Source organism: Pyricularia oryzae, chromosome 2 (genome assembly GCF_000002495.2).
Source record: "Pyricularia oryzae 70-15 chromosome 2, whole genome shotgun sequence".
Lineage (NCBI taxonomy): Eukaryota > Fungi > Ascomycota > Sordariomycetes > Magnaporthales > Pyriculariaceae > Pyricularia > Pyricularia oryzae.
Window position 1 is genome coordinate 459,441 of NC_017850.1, and position 15,691 is coordinate 475,131.

Sequence of the window (15,691 nt, forward strand, 5' to 3'; positions counted from 1 at the left end):
GCCTCGCCCGTTTTGTTCGTGAAGAAGCAGGGAGGAGGGTTGAGGTTTTGCGTGGATTACCGCGCGCTGAATAACATTACCGTAAAAGACCGTTACCCGCTGCCGCTAGTCCGAGAGACCCTGAACAACCTGGCCGGCATGAAATTCTTCTCGAAAATCGATATCGTTTCCGCTTTTAACAATATTCGGATTAAAAAGGGGGAAGAATACCTGACGGCATTCCGCACGAGATTCGGCTTATACGAGAGCCTAGTCATGCCTTTCGGGCTAACGGGAGCCCCCGCGACGTTCCAGAGATATATAAACGACTCCCTGCGCGAATACTTAGACGTATTTTGTACAGCCTACCTGGACGACATTTTAATTTATAGCCGCACCCGAACAGAACACGAAGAACATTTGAAACTCGTACTGGAAGCCCTGAGGAAAGCCGGGCTATACGCCAACGCCGCGAAGTGCGAATTCTTCGTGACGGAAACCAAGTTCCTGGGCCTGCTGGTCGGCGTCGAAGGCGTAAAAATGGACCCTGAAAAAATCACCGCTGTCCTGGACTGGCAAACACCCAAAAAGCTTACTGACGTACAAGCATTTTTGGGGTTTGGCAACTTTTACCGGCGCTTTATCCGAGATTTCTCAAAGATCGTAGCCCCTTTGACGAGATTGACCAAGAAAGACGTCGCATTCGAATGGAATAGCGCCTGCGAAACCGCCTTCCGACTGCTGAAGAGAAAGTTTACCGAAGCCCCCGTACTGGCGCACTTCGATTGGGAAAAGGATGTGATCCTGGAGACCGACGCTTCCGATTATGTTTCTGCGGGAATATTGTCACAATACGGCGACGACGGAATACTCCGCCCCGTCGCGTTCTTTTCGAAAAAACACACAGCTACCGAATGCAATTACGAGATTTACGACAAAGAATTGCTAGCCATTATCCGCTGTTTTGAAGAATGGCGCCCGGAACTCGAAGGGACGTCGTCCCCGGTCCAAGTAATTACGGACCACCGCAACCTGGAATATTTCACGACGACGAAAATGCTCAACCGCCGACAAGCCCGATGGGCCGAATTCCTGTCAAGATTTAATTTCCGTATCACCTACCGACCCGGGAAACAAGGAGCGAAGCCCGACGCACTAACCAGGAGGTCAGAGGATATGCCTGAGGAGGGGGATGAACGACTTAAGCACCAAACACAAGTCGTACTGAAAGAACACAATTTACCTGCCCGCCCCACCCGGTTACAACCCATAATCCGCCAAAACAAACCCCTATTACCAAGATACCTGATAGAGCTACTAGACGCCGGATACGAATCCGACCCGATAACGCAATCTGCCCTAGAAGCGTTGAGGACAGGCGCCGACCGCCACCCCAAGCTGCAATTGGCCGAATGCGAAGAACGATCCGGCTATTTGTATTACCGCAATAGACTGTACGTACCCGATTCGAATAATCTGAAAGCCGAGATCCTGCGCCGCTGCCACGACTCCCCCGTCGCCGGTCACCCCGGCAAAGCAAAAACCTACGACCTGCTGTCCCGAGAATATTACTGGCCCGGAATGCTACATTACGTATCATTATGGGTAAAGAAATGCCAGACCTGCCGCCGAATCAACCCGTCCCGCGAAGGCCACCAGGGCCTCCTGCGACCCCTGCCCACTCCTGAACGCTCATGGCAACACCTGTCGATGGATTTTATCACACATTTGCCGCAAAGCAACGGCCACGACGCCATCCTAGTGGTCGTAGACCGCCTGACTAAGATGAGACACTTCGTCCCTTGTAAAGGGACCTGCAATGCCGAGGACACCGCCAACCTGTACCTACACCACGTATGGAAACTACACGGGTTGCCCCTGACGATAGTTTCGGATAGAGGCACCCAATTCGTGTCGAAGTTTTGGAAACACCTGACAACCCGTTTGAAAATCGACAGCCTGCTATCCACTGCTCACCACCCCGAGACTGACGGACAGACCGAGCGTTTTAACGCGTCCCTGGAACAATATTTGAGAGCTTATGTGGCCTACCTGCAAGATGATTGGGAAAGTTGGCTTCCCCTCGCCGAATTCACAGCCAACTCCCACAAGTCCGAGACCACCGGAACCTCCCCGTTTTACGCGACTTACGGATTCCATCCCCGCATGGGATTCGAGCCGGTACCCCTGAACCAGCCTTTGCCCGCCCAGCGGGATGCCGAAAAGCTAGCCGCCCGAATGGAAGCCATTCTGGAACAAGCCCGCGCCGAAATGACCGCCGCCCAAGCCCGTTACGAAGAACAGGCGAACCGACACCGTACCCCGGCCCGCCGGCTTACCGTCGGCCAATATGTGTGGTTAGACGCACGGAACATCCAGACCGCCCGCCCGCAGAAGAAACTGGATTGGAAGAACTTGGGACCCTTCCGAATTTCTGAAGTGATTAGCCCGTACGCCTACCGTTTGGACCTGCCGTCGTCTATGAGAGTACACCCTGTTTTCAATATAAACCGACTAAAACCTGCTGACGTTGAGCCCCTGCCGGGCCAACAACCTGCACCGCCACCCCATTTGGAAGTGGAAGGTGAGAGAGAATACGAAGTCGAAGAGATCCTCGACTCCTTTTGGGAAACCCGCGGCCGAGGAGGCCGCCGGCTGAAATATATCGTCCGTTGGGCTGGATATAGCGAACCCACGACTGAACCTGCCGATTACCTGGAAAACGCTGCTCAATTGGTAAAGAATTTCCACCGTCGATACCCCCATAAGCCCGGGCCCCGGCCGTGACGGAGCTCGGCCTGGAAGGGGGGAATACTGTCACAGACCTGAAGGACAGCCACTGGGCTGTCGCTTAGTCATGACCCCTGTCACGTGAAGGCGCGAGGGCCGAGCGCCTCGCGCGCGTATATCTACGCGAAATCTCTGCAGTCTCCGATATGTAGCTCCTCGAGCTACGTCTTCGTCAACAACCACCTGCTACCCCGTACCTGGAAGACTAGATAGCCAATATACTCTGTCCTGTTACCTGATCGCCCGCACCTACCTGTCCGCCCTGCCTGCCCGTGACAGTACCGCAAATAAATTTCCGAAAAATTAATTTGTATGGGTTTATTAAAAAACACCCTTATTTGCTAACAAATTCTTTTTGGGTTCGCACGTAATTGTAAATTTTTAAACCCGGTACAGGGTAATTAATTCGCAGGTGCAAAGTGGTTATTAAACCCGGTACAGGGTAATTAATCCCATTTATTAATTTTTAAATTGCAATTCCTGCATTTAATAAATTAACAGAATTCCAACCACCCCATTTCGGAATAATATATAATAGGTTATATATAAATAAAAGTGGATTTATTATGTGCAAAATAATGCATATAATTAACAAAGTTAATATTATACTTTTAAAAATTTGGAAGACTAAAACCAATATTTTAAAAGAAACCCTAAGTAAAATATAACAATTTAAAAGTTTATTTATAATAATAAAATTATTTGTAAACAACCTTATTGTATTATTTTAAAATATTATAAGTTTTATAAGTAATATATATAATTTTATATATTATTAACGTATTAAATATATATTGTTAAAAATTTATTACGTACGGGAATTTATTATAAAAAATTAATAATTTTAAAATATTTAATATTTAATTAAATACCTGCTAATACTTTTACAAAACCCCTAACATTTCCAAATTATCAGTTTTTTTTTCAAAAACTTAAAAAAATTAAAATTTGAATAATGTAACTTTTATTTATTAAATTTTAAAATATCCAATTATTTCGTTAATTAATTTTTTTATTAATTTTTTATTTGCAATTATTATATTTAATTTCAATATTCTTGTACCCAAAGTATAATATTAGGCCAAAATTTTGAATATTTAACTTTTTTATATAGTATTTTTACTCTATTTGTAGAGTTTTATTCCATAAAAATGTTAAATTTTCTAATTTTCAAAAATACGCAATATTTTAATTATATTCCCTATTGTCTTTGCAATGCAGATATTATACCACTACTGCTATAAACGCGAGAAATTAACATATTATTCCCAAACCAGACCCAGCAAGGGGGTGTTTTTAGCTAATTCAATTGGCCGACCATCTATGTGGCTGGTAAGATCTATGGAGCGTTCGGCCCACTTTGCAACGCAAGGGGGGCTAGTCTGCGCATTGAGACTACCTTTTTGATAGCTTTTGTTTCTCATGTTTATGCTACGTGCACCTCAGATCTTTCATATTTTCCCGACCTGAGAACGCCCTGTACCGGACGTAACAGTATGAGCCACGGTTTGCAAAGATGAGTGGACTTGCAATGCAGTCTACACAGCTTCGTATGGGCGAAGGCGCTGGTGCTGGAGCAGGCGCCGGGCCGGGACTGGCACCCGCGTCATCGGGCGCGCCCGGCCTGGGTATCGAAGCCCTTTATAACAATCCAATGTTTGCTGGAGGACTGGGCCTTGCTGGCATCGGGGCAGCGGCCGCAGTTGCGCGTCGTGGAGTCATTAGGGGGGCTCAGCTGTTGCGAAAAAATTTGCTCGTCAACGTCGAGATCAGCAGACGCGACCCCTCGTATCCCTGGGTTCTGGCATGGCTGTCACAGCCCAGGCCCGCCCATGGCTTTCTCATGTCGAAACTCACCCGCATTCGTGATCTCTCGGTCGCTACTGCCACTGAATCATCCAGAACGGATCCGCTTGGCGCCAGCGACGATGCAACAAGGGCTAGCTTCTTCCTGCAGCCCGGCTACGGGCGCCACATTATCCGCCACTCAGACGGTACCTACATTGCCGTGCATCGCGAGAAGCAGTCAACCGCCAATCACCAGACTGGAGAACCTCACGAGACCGTCACCCTGACTACGCTCTGGTCACATCGCCATGTCTTTGAGCATGTCTTTTCGGAGGCTCACGCCCTAGCCAAGAGCGCACAGGCTGGCAAGACGCCGGTCTACAACATTCAAGGGATGTCCTGGGCGCAGCTGGGCCTCCCACGCCGGAAGAGGCCGCTCGCGTCAGTGGTGTTTGAAAAGGGCCTCAAAGAGGCCATTGTCGAAGACGTGCAAGATTTTCTCTCTCGGCACCAGTGGTACGCCGACCGTGGGATACCCTACCGCCGCACATATTTGCTGCATGGCCCGCCCGGAAGCGGCAAATCATCCTTCATTCATGCGCTCGCTGGCGAATTGGACTACAACCTGGCAATTGTCAACCTGGTCGAGCGAGGTCTCACTGATGATAAGCTGGCAAACATGCTCATGAGATTACCGCCACGCTCGATCCTGCTGCTCGAGGATGTTGACGTCGCCTTCGGAAATCGGCAGGAGATGTCGCCGGATGGGTACAGCGGGGCCACAGTGACATACTCTGGCCTTCTCAATGTTTTAGACGGTATGGCGGCTGGCGAAGATCGCATTGCATTTTTGACCACCAATTACGTCGAACGATTAGACCCAGCCCTAATCCGACCGGGCAGAGTCGATGTCAAAGTTCGCGTCGGCGAGGCCACACCTGAACAAGCGGCTGAGCTTTGGTCCAGGTTCTATGGTGACGTTGACACGTCGGGCAGCGGCCGGGAGAGATTCATCGCCAAACTCTACAAACTCGGCTTCTTCGCCGAGCCAGCCGAGGGCCGGATGACCCTACGTGTGAGTGCTGCTGCTATACAAGGGCTCTTTCTAACCAACAAGGAGGACATGGAGGGAGCTATATCCCACATGGAGGCACATCTAATCCCTGGACATTCTCATCATGGTTCGGAGCTCCACAGAACGACGGCGCAGTAAAAAGTAGACGGAGAGAGACCGGGACCTGAATGATCCAATGAAGATACTGACAATACGCCGTTGTTGCATTACGTGTAAAGAAAGCATCACGATTGTACATCAGTCTCATTTCGATGTAAGATGGAGCAAGCATCAGCCATAAATGTATACTAGTTAGAAGCAATGGAACTTATCAGCGAGATACAAATGAGGACAAAAAAGAATAAAATACTGGGCGGTTATATGTTATATCTAGGTTACCTTGAACTCAATACCGACCAAGGACTTTCCAGACCAGACTGAAGTACTGCCCAAAGTGATTGCTACGGCATAGGTCGTTCTACAAATGGAGAAGAGGGTTAGGGTAAGCACAAGGCTTTACTCACCGCCTAAAATACTGCCAAAGAAAACCGCCTTTTTTTCCCAATAGCTTCCCCACGTCGCAGAGCATCAGCAAGGCTAGCAAGCCTCTAGCATCAACAACTTATGCTTGATTTATCGTGAAGATCTCGAGTCGCGCAATCCGAAACAAGATGCTCAGACAAATGTAAGGCTTTTAGTTCGCTCCTTATTACTGCCGTGGATAATTGTCGACTGACATCCGTGTTAGCAAACCGCGCAATGCCCGATCCAAGCGCATCTTGGAAAAGAAGGCGCCAAAAGCCATCGAGAACCCCAAATCAGCCCTATTCCTCAGGGGCACAAGCTGCAGCCAGGTGGTCCAAGATGCCATTGCCGACATCTTCTCTATGCGGCAAACACTTGCGAAGAAGTATGTTGTCGAATCAAGCCTGCCTTTCTTTACATATTTGAGATGGCGTGGTTGTGCCTCTCTTGGTACTCGCAATTACTGCGAAGGACAGATGCTGATGATGATTTCTTCCTGCAGATTCACCAAGAAAAACCCAATGTAAGCGGGTTGTTATGAACGAGTTGTCCATCCACCACGTCCAACTGACCAAACGTGTAGACACCCATTCGAGGACCCAAGCTCGCTCGAGTTCTTCTCTGAAAAGTGCGACACCAGTCTCATCGTCTTCGGCTCGAGCAGCAAAAAGCGGCCACACACCCTCACACTAGTACGCATGTTCAGCCACAAGGTGCTCGACATGCTAGAGCTTCACCTTGATGCCGAGTCGTACCGACGCACGGCACAGTTCAAAACATCCAAGTTCACCATCGGCCTGCGGCCTCTGATGGTTTTCGCGGGAGCCCAATTCGAGAGCACGGTCCAAAACGAGTATACCGCGGCCAAGAGCCTCCTTCTCGACCTGTTCCGCGGCGACAGCAGCTCAGACAAGATAGACGTCGAGGGCCTGCGGTATGTTATCGTGGTAACTGCCGAGGACAATCCCGCGACTGTTGGGTCTGGAGATGGAGCCAAGCCAGCACTGCATCTGCGAGTCTACATGATCAAGACAAAGAGGAGTGGCGAGAAGCTTCCAAGGGTGGAACTGGAGGAGATAGGCCCACGCATGGATTTCCGCCTGGGTAGGCTCCGCGAGGCCGACGAGAGCATGCTTAAAGAGGCCATGAAGAGACCAAAAACAACCGAGGAGAGGACAAAGAAGAACATATCGACCGATTCTATGGGAGACAAGATGGGTCGTATCCACCTAGGAAAGCAGGACCTCGGTGATCTGCAAACGAGGAAGATGAAGGGCCTGAAGAGAGACCGCAAGGACGCGAACGGCGAGGCGTCCCCGTCCCAACCGGCTGGTGATCATAACAACAAGAAACCAAAAATAGCCTAGGGTATTTTCAAGGAGTTCTACTTTGACACTTATCATGAGGAACAGTTTTACCTGTAATACGTTGTAGTTGATGTATATATGTTTATTGACCCTACACATGTATCGTATTGTTCGCGTTATTATCCCTGCATGTGCCACACCCGGATGTGAAATGAACGAAAGAGAAATTAGCAAGAGCAAACAGCTCGTATCCCACAATGCATTACTCCAGAAACTCCCACCGCCCAGACGCCTCTGCCTCGGACTCCCAAACCACGTGAAAATCGCCGCCACCGAGAAGTGACCTTGAAGCAGCGGACATAGCGGTATACCTCATCGGACAGTTCCAGCTGCCAAGGGGGAACGAAAAGAAAGAAGGCAATAAAAAAAAACGATGGGACCAGTTGACCCGGAAAAAGAAAACATAGAAAAATACAAAGAAAAAGGAACCAAAACCCCATCAGCCACCCATCATCAACCACCTGGATCTAGCAAGGGCTAACTCTCGGCACCGAGGAGAATAGCGGAAACTCTGATAGCTCATATGAACAAAGTTGTACCTTGCAACTCGCAGCTAAATCTTTTCAAGAGCTGCTTCGGGCAGGCTCCGGGGCGGGGAAGCTCTGTATGCCAGATATCATCTCTGTCAACATCTCGATATGCGATACAAAATTTGGAGCTTCGTTGCGAAGCTCAGTTTCATCAGCTGTAAGCCACGAAGAACCCCATAGTTCTGGCGGGATATACCCCGGATTTGCCCTGTCATCGTGCAAGGCTACCCGGACTGACCATTCGAGGTGAGGCCACCACTGCCGCTCTATCTCAGGTCCGAAATAATCCGAGTTAAACAGCGAAACGATGCCCAAAACCTCGCGCCTCGCCATACCGCGGAGCCACCAAGTCGAGTCATGGCACTTCAGCAACGCAAAAAAGCTGGCGAGAATAGCCAGGGCGCGTGGCCGGCGCTCCTCGAGGAGTTCGACAAAGCGACGGGAGACCGTGGCAGGAAAAGCCAGAGGGGAACCCTTATGAGGTATCTTGTGAGCCCAATTCAGGACAGCGACAGCATGTTCATAGGCCTGCTTGGTGGACTGCCGCGTATTGCTCGAGGTTAGGCTACCCAGGCCACTAGTCTCTTGGGTCTGCCCGTTGGCGCTACTGCCAGCGCCCAAAGAGGTAGACGCGGTAAACATTGCTGCTGCAGCTGCTGCGGCGGCAGTTGCATTCACGCCATTTGCTTCCCACGTTGGACTAGGAGGTACTTGGCCGGGTTCGTCGTAGGGCAGCATGGCGAGTTCCTGCTCTAGACCGTCCAGGAGATGGCCAAAGTGAGTACAGTGGTTGCTAGCGAAGTCCAGCTGTAAAACGGGTTGGGAATTGATGATAGGTATCACGACATTGCTGTGCCTAAGCCATTGCCAGGAGGCTGCGGTAAGAGCCTTGACGCCCTGGAAAGCATGGAACCACGACAGAGGAAGGCTGTAGCCGCCAACGGGAGCTATTCGGTTCTTGAGTATGGTCCCATCACCAGGTTGAGGAGCAACGACCGACTCATCCTTGGTGAAGACCCGAGTGGCAGTGGACTGTATTGCGATCAGGGTGGAAGTCAAGAAGAGAGCCTCGGCATTCGTGGCATTGATACCCCTGGTGAGTATGTTGCTGTACTCGCGAAGAGATGAGGCCATGTAGGCATGGGATGCTCGGACTATTTCTTGGTCATGTGGGTAGATACTCCGTAGATGAAGGGCTGAGATAGCCAAGATGCTGTCAGCAAGATGTTGCGAGTTCGCCCCAAATGCTATTTGTGGCACCAGTTCGCGCCATACTTCCTCGGTGGTAGGTGTCGTGACAGTGATTGTTTTGCTGGTTATCGCTGTGTAGTGGTGCATGAGCCGCAGCTCGAGGATCTTGTTCGCCGGTGGTGTGGTTTGTGACAGGATCAGTGCGCCGGGGCTTCGGTAAAGAGGGTTGGCGGTTGACGATGTTGACGGTGATGTTCTGGTCGATCCGGGAGAATTCAAGCCACCGCCGCCGATGCGTACGGCACCGGGGTGTTCAAAATCGCAGTCGACGCCATGTTTGGTACAATTGCCACACCGCGGATGGACTTCGTCACACTGTACAGAGGAACCAGACAAGAAAGCGGTGCGTTAGCACATGGATCCGGTGATGGATGATGGATTGATCAATTGATTGGGTTGGGTGTACTTCAAACTATGGTATTGTCAAGCCGGCGAACGAAAAATAGCTTGCTTGCTTACCTTGATCTTGCGGCTCTTGCAGCGTCTACAGCCGTCTCGGCTCTTCTTGTGTGAGCGTCGCGGCGGCATCGCAGGATCATAAGGTGGTTCGTGTCTCCAGCGTTGGCATGATAGCGGACTCGGAGGAGGGCTGACTGGCCGGCCGAGTGAGGGGCAAACGGGTTAAGGGCGTTAAATGTGGTTTAAAAAAAGAACACCGGGAATTGTGTGGTTCCTTAGTCGCTCGCCGGTCGGGATCTAGCGTTGACAGGATTCATCTCGTTTTCTCCTTGTTGCGTGGACTCCTCACATCGACTCGATTCTGACGCCTGCCTACCCAGGTACCTTGGCCAAACTAAGGTAAGGTACCCAGCTCAGGCAATCGATTAGTTTAGGTACTTTAAGGTACGTTAGCTACATGACTTAGCTGGGCCTGGTCTATTACCCACCACCACACCAGCTACAAAGCACATGAAGGGTAGGTAAGGTAGGTAGGTACCTACACCTACCTGGTAACTCATTGGGCTTTCCTGGCCACCTTACTTACCAAAGTCCCCGCGGTGCCTGACTGAGGTGAGGCTTGAAATGGAGCACATGCCATGCGTTGTGGCCGAGCGCTGGGATGCTTGTCGTGGGTCTGCCCCCAGGACCCCTGTCGTGACCAGCGGGGTTCGATTATCGTTTCTGATTCGTCCGAGGCTGGACGACAACTCTTAAGTTTAGCAATGTCATAAACTCAACTCAAGTCCAGAAAATTTCTTTGAACTCGAAAGTTCCTCTAATCGGGCACGGACACCTGATGGGAGGCCGGCCAGCCAGTACGAAAGACGGGGATTTGAACACAGATATTGGGAACTGTACTAGTATCGACGACTGCTAGAGGTGTAACTATTTTAGGCACGACCACGCGTCACGTCTAACAGTCTCAAGTACGTAGCTGCCTCCTAGGGTGACTCGACTTTGGACACATGCAGGTAGGTAGTCAAGGAGCAAGCCAGATTGATTTCCCATGAGGCAACTGTGCATGCAATTATTTGAAAGGTATGCTGTTAGTGGCGAGTACCTGCCTAGGTATGTAGGTAGGTACGAAAGGCTAATATGGCAACTCCTGAATATATATTTTGACAGGGTTACATGTAAATAGTACAGGGGAAAATTCAAATATAGTACACCAAAACAAAAAGAAAGATAAAAAAGGAAACCAAACAAACCCCGGATGCGGTGGGATAATGTTTGATGTTGCTCCATCCTTTCTTTCTTATCCCAAACGTCTTGGCTTCTTACTCCTCGTACCTCCAAACTTGAGCCTCGTTGAGTCGGCGACACTAACAATCTTGGGGCGGAACAGCCTCCCTTCGTTGCCCATGAGAACCTTGGTCACAGCCTCTCGCCCAGCACCAAATCCTCGTAAGACAACCTCCAGCTTGTTGATCTTGTTGTGCAACCCCTTTTCTTGCAGCTTGTCAATGACCAAAGCTCCGAGCTGATACGCCGAGTCGTAATGTTTGCGGCCGGACTTCTTGAAACCGAGGTTCCCGGTAGACAGAGACACGATGGCGTCGCGATTCGGGTCCGTCACAGTTACATGTGTGTTATGTTTGTGGCTGTATATGTGGAAGTGATATGGCTCTTCACTGTCTACCACCTTTCCCGTAGATTTTTCGGCATCTTCGCTAACGGTTTGCCTGTGCCTGTGAGGATTCAGAGCTTCTGTGGCAATCTTAGGCGTGCTTTCGGCTCCAACTTTTGATAAGGTTTCTGCCATCTTGGAGAGCTGCCCGACGCCGGAACCTGTCTGTTTAGGACTGGGCGTCGTCTGGGCTTCGGGAGTGGCCGACTCTGAGGTCGGCTCTTGCCCGATCTCGTTGGCAAAGCCTCTCCTCCATGGTGGTAAGGGCGTGTTATGTTTCTGAGTGAGAATAGAACGAGTGATGGTCCTCGTTGGGAGTCGGTATGCCAGACTTCTTTGCATCTTGGCCAAGGTTGCGAAGGTAGGACACGCCTTGAGGATTTGTCAGTAAGGAGGCCATATACCCAGGAGGTTTACTTGAGAGGATTGCACCTGAACTCACTGTAGACTGCGGCGATATTGGCTGGGCCGGAGTGCCCCGGTTTTCGAAAGCAGCAGCCAAATAACTGCGCCCCTTAGATTTCTAGGCGTCGGAAGGAAATTGGAGACTGGTTTGCTGTTCCCGACGCTGTCAACAAACGAATTCAATCCGAGTCCACAACCGATCAAAATTTCTACTCAATGTGGAACGTCACGCAAAGAACGCGATAGCCACCAGGCGCTGCCAGGAACCCCTTGCACTTTAGTGGGCCCCTGGGGAGCTCCATACTCGGTTTCAATTGGCTAACCAACGCAAAAAAAATTATGCCGGGGGTCTGGTCCGACCTGGTTAATTGTCCGCAGCTCGTTGCCCATAAGCTCTGTTAGTCTTTATTTTATTTTTTCTCTGCTTGTTGGTCCCAGGTTTTCCAAGGGGGACGGGGAAAAAAGCATCACAGCCCGCCTTAAGTTCTCTGTCGAAAGTCAAGAATCTCATCACAGCCCACGCCCTGTGTCGCGCTTGGGATCTCGCTTTGAAGAGACGCGATGGCTGCCAATACGAGGGCAGTTTCGCGCAGTACCCTCCGCTGGGTATCTGCACCCTCCCTCTTATCATCCAGAACCTCAGCGTTGCCGGCCAGGCTATACTCGTCGAGCACAGCCAGGAAACACATTTCGTCTTCTCGTTTGTCCTTTTTATCATCACCCTCCGTTATATCTAGTGACATTACTGTAATATCTTCAAGACTTCCTGCCATTCATCAACAACTCCGAAGTTTCCACCCGACCCTCTCTGCGCTTCAGCAATCACAAACTCCCCCGAAAGAATCAGAGACGCCGTTCAAAGAAAAAGTCTCGACAGATTCTGAGTCAAAAGAGGATGTAAAGAACGGTGAAGGCGAGAAGGACAAGGGTCAAGAGAAAGAGGGTGCCGAGGAAGGAGAGGAAAATGGTGAAAAGAAGAAGAAGAAACAGAAGGAAGATCTGCCACCTCCACCCACCCATGGCGACAAGACGCCTTGGCAGGTTTTCATGGAGACTATGCAGACCGAGTTTAAACAGTCCAAAGAGTGGAACGAGTCGACCAAGGCCATTGCTGCCTCCGCACAACATATGGCCGAGAGTGAGTCGGTTCGACGCGCACGTCAGGCTTACGAGGCAACCTCGGGCGCTGTCTCCAATACGGCCGGGACAGTTTTGAAAGGGACAGCCAGTGCTATCGGCAAGGGAGCGTCGTGGACTTGGGAGACGCCCGTCATGAAGGGCGTTCGCAAGGCTGCCAACGTCACTGGCGGAGCACTAGACGAGGCCACAAAGCCGATACGGGAGACTGAGGCTTACAAAAATGTCAAGGATGTTATCGATGACGGCAGTAGCTCCAGGTATGGTGGTTGGGTGGACAAAGAGGAGAGGAGACGTCGCAGGGAGGCTCGTTTGAAGAAGAATCCAGCCGAAGCCGGTCCGGTCATGCAGGAGGATCCTGAGTAAGTTTAACACGCCAACCGGCAACGGTGTTCGCAATACCCATGAGTCCATCTTTGTGTGCACTGCTAACTGGGTTTTTTTTTCGCTTGTTCGTCAGAGCCGGTACGAACGTCACCCTCCACAAGGATGCCGCATGGAAGGAGGCATGGCGGGACTTCCGCGACTCCAACAAGTTCGTTCAAGGAGTCTTTGGTATGAAAGAGGTCTATCAGGAGTCAGAAAACCCTTTGATCTCTACTGCCAGGAGCATTACCGACCGTGTTGCCGGTTTCTTCGCAGAGAACGAGACGGCTATGGTCATCAAGAAATTGCGCCAGATGGACCCTGCATTTCAACTAGAGCCCTTCCTAAACGACCTCCGAGAGTACATACTGCCTGAGGTGCTCGATGCCTACGTCAAGGGTGATGTTGAGACGCTCAAGCTGTGGCTTTCAGAGGCGCAGTTTTCTGTGTACGAGGCACTTACGAAGCAGTACCTTCAGATGGGAATGAAATCGGACGGAAAAATTGTTGACATTCGCGGCGTGGATATTCTTAAGGCCCGACTACTTGAGCCTGGCGACATTCCTGTCTTCATCATCACATGCAGGACACAGGAGGTCCACGTGTACCGCAATGCCAAGTCGGGCGAGCTGGCCGCAGGCATGGAGGACCGTGTTCAGCTTGTCACTTACGCCATTGGTATCACTCGCACGCCCGAAGATGTCAACAACCCGGAGACTAGAGGGTGGCGCCTGATTGAGATGCAGAAAAGCGCCCGCGACTACATCTAGACAGCGTCTTCTTCGTTGCCTGCATCTTGGAGGCTTGCATCATGCGGCCATTCTTTTTCAGTCACGCTCCTCAAACCTACCAGAACTTCATCCGAGAGCATTCGCCGAAGACACCATAGGCGACTTCTGGGTGGCTATCTATGGACAGAGATAGTGCCAAGAAGCTTGCCACCGCCCGTGGAGCATCTTCCATCAACCTGTACTAATTTACCACTGCACTGGCAGTAACGACTAAATTACACTGTATACAATATGCACATATCATTTCACGGCTACAGTTTCTTCTTATCTTGTCGGAGTTCCAAGGCGGCTGGGTTGTATACTAAGTGTCAGAGAAAAGGGGAGCGTTAGCACGATAGACATGACGGGTGTGAGGAGGGTGACTATTTGTTACCCGAAAAAAACAATCAATCACCACTCTTCGCCCAAGCATCGTGGAGACCGATTCGCCCTGGTATAGCAATATCCAGGGCCGGTAGACCACCAATGTATACTAAATCACTATCGAAAGGAGGGGCTTGTAATCGTATAATGCAGCCTCTGATTCTCCGCGTAGTTTCCAACCTTGAATAGACTATATTGTTGTATTTTTTCCTGGTTTTTTTCTTGGCGTTTTTTTTTTCATTAGATATTTAGTCTGATCGTGCATGTTGTTGAACAGGTATTGTTACAGTAACTATTTCAGTATACATGTAGATGTCAAAAAGTGAGCGCGTGTGACAGCAGTATCCCCAGGGAAATTGAGATCTGGTGCTGAGCCAGCTGACGATAGAGATTTCCGCCCCATGCCCTACGAGAGGCGAGTGCTAGCACTCATTTTGACGTTAGATAATACTACCTGACGATAGAGTGCTCAAGTGGCGCACTGTGTAGGAAGAAGCACAAGAAGAAGCCACAAGGCTCCGCTGTTACGGTAGTGCTTCGGAATCCACTTTTGCATGTACCCGCCCGGTATGCTGGGGGTTTGCAAGGTATCTCTACTGACTAAGAGACATAGGGGCAGCTAACGCCACTGTTCAGTCGCAGGCAGTGACGCCAAGATACCGAAATAGACGGACGGATTTTGATCGCCACCAAAGAAAGACCTATGGAAGGATTCCTTGGGAACTTGTAATTATTATGCGCTGATGTAGATATGTATTTGTCGGCCCCCGCCCACAAAACCCCGACGTACCGGGAAGGAAAGCAGGCGCGTTTGGCGACCACAAAGTTCCGGAGAGTTTTCCAAAGTTTGCCGGGGGTTGGCGCAAGATACCGTACACATCTTAGTGTGTATCTAACCTACCAAGCCTACCTACCTATGTTGCTAGGGTAGCTTACGGAGTACGGAGTAATTACCTAGCTTGTTAGCCAATGCATGTAGTAGAACACATAGGTAACCTACTAAAACTAAAACGACAAGACATTGGTCACCGGGCCAGCTGGTGCTTGGAACCTCCCCATCTTGTACATTCGCGGCAGGGATGAGGTGGCATTTCGGGCCTGAAAGCACGCATAAAAACACCTCTCGATCCAAGTCCAAGTCGTGCGGATGCATGCCTTCTGACCACGAATGCAACATAATTTACGTAAACCAGTCGTGGTTGAATCCGGCCGAGTACCCGAACTGAGCAAGCCGAGTTGTCTTAACGTGTCGGGGGTGTCTGTATAGACACCGAGAA

The 15,691-nt window shown here is 50.3% G+C and overlaps 5 protein-coding genes across 5 annotated transcripts; 3 read left to right on the top strand and 2 right to left on the bottom strand.

Annotated features, from left to right (window-relative positions):
* The first annotated feature begins 4,149 nt into the window (after positions 1–4,149).
* On the top strand, positions 4,150–6,046 carry MGG_10383 (mitochondrial chaperone BCS1). Its single transcript, XM_003713360.1, has one exon. The coding sequence runs from the start codon at positions 4,286–4,288 to the stop codon at positions 5,768–5,770; it is 1,485 nt and encodes a 494-aa protein (XP_003713408.1). The 5' UTR covers positions 4,150–4,285; the 3' UTR covers positions 5,771–6,046.
* Positions 6,047–6,205: 159 nt separating this feature from the next.
* MGG_10382 (ribosome biogenesis protein RPF2) lies at positions 6,206–7,688 on the top strand. Its single transcript, XM_003713361.1, has 4 exons — positions 6,206–6,296; positions 6,360–6,521; positions 6,639–6,659; positions 6,720–7,688. Exons 1-4 carry the CDS (start codon positions 6,283–6,285, stop codon positions 7,501–7,503), a joined length of 981 nt encoding a protein of 326 aa, XP_003713409.1. The 5' UTR covers positions 6,206–6,282; the 3' UTR covers positions 7,504–7,688.
* MGG_14728 (uncharacterized protein) lies at positions 7,554–10,280 on the bottom strand. The gene is made up of 2 exons (XM_003713362.1): positions 9,744–10,280; positions 7,554–9,599 (listed from the first exon to the last, which is right to left on the bottom strand). The coding sequence occupies exons 1-2, from the start codon at positions 9,810–9,812 to the stop codon at positions 8,067–8,069; spliced, it is 1,602 nt and encodes a 533-aa protein (XP_003713410.1). The 5' UTR covers positions 9,813–10,280; the 3' UTR covers positions 7,554–8,066.
* Positions 10,281–10,703: 423 nt separating this feature from the next.
* MGG_14729 (mitochondrial ribosomal protein subunit S18) lies at positions 10,704–11,975 on the bottom strand. The gene is made up of 2 exons (XM_003713363.1): positions 11,795–11,975; positions 10,704–11,724 (listed from the first exon to the last, which is right to left on the bottom strand). Exon 2 carries the CDS (start codon positions 11,692–11,694, stop codon positions 10,981–10,983), a length of 714 nt encoding a protein of 237 aa, XP_003713411.1. The 5' UTR covers positions 11,695–11,724; positions 11,795–11,975; the 3' UTR covers positions 10,704–10,980.
* Positions 11,976–12,146: 171 nt separating this feature from the next.
* On the top strand, positions 12,147–14,628 carry MGG_11419 (mitochondrial inner membrane translocase subunit TIM44). The gene is made up of 2 exons (XM_003713364.1): positions 12,147–13,256; positions 13,355–14,628. Exons 1-2 carry the CDS (start codon positions 12,319–12,321, stop codon positions 14,028–14,030), a joined length of 1,614 nt encoding a protein of 537 aa, XP_003713412.1. The 5' UTR covers positions 12,147–12,318; the 3' UTR covers positions 14,031–14,628.
* Positions 14,629–15,691: the final 1,063 nt, after the last annotated feature.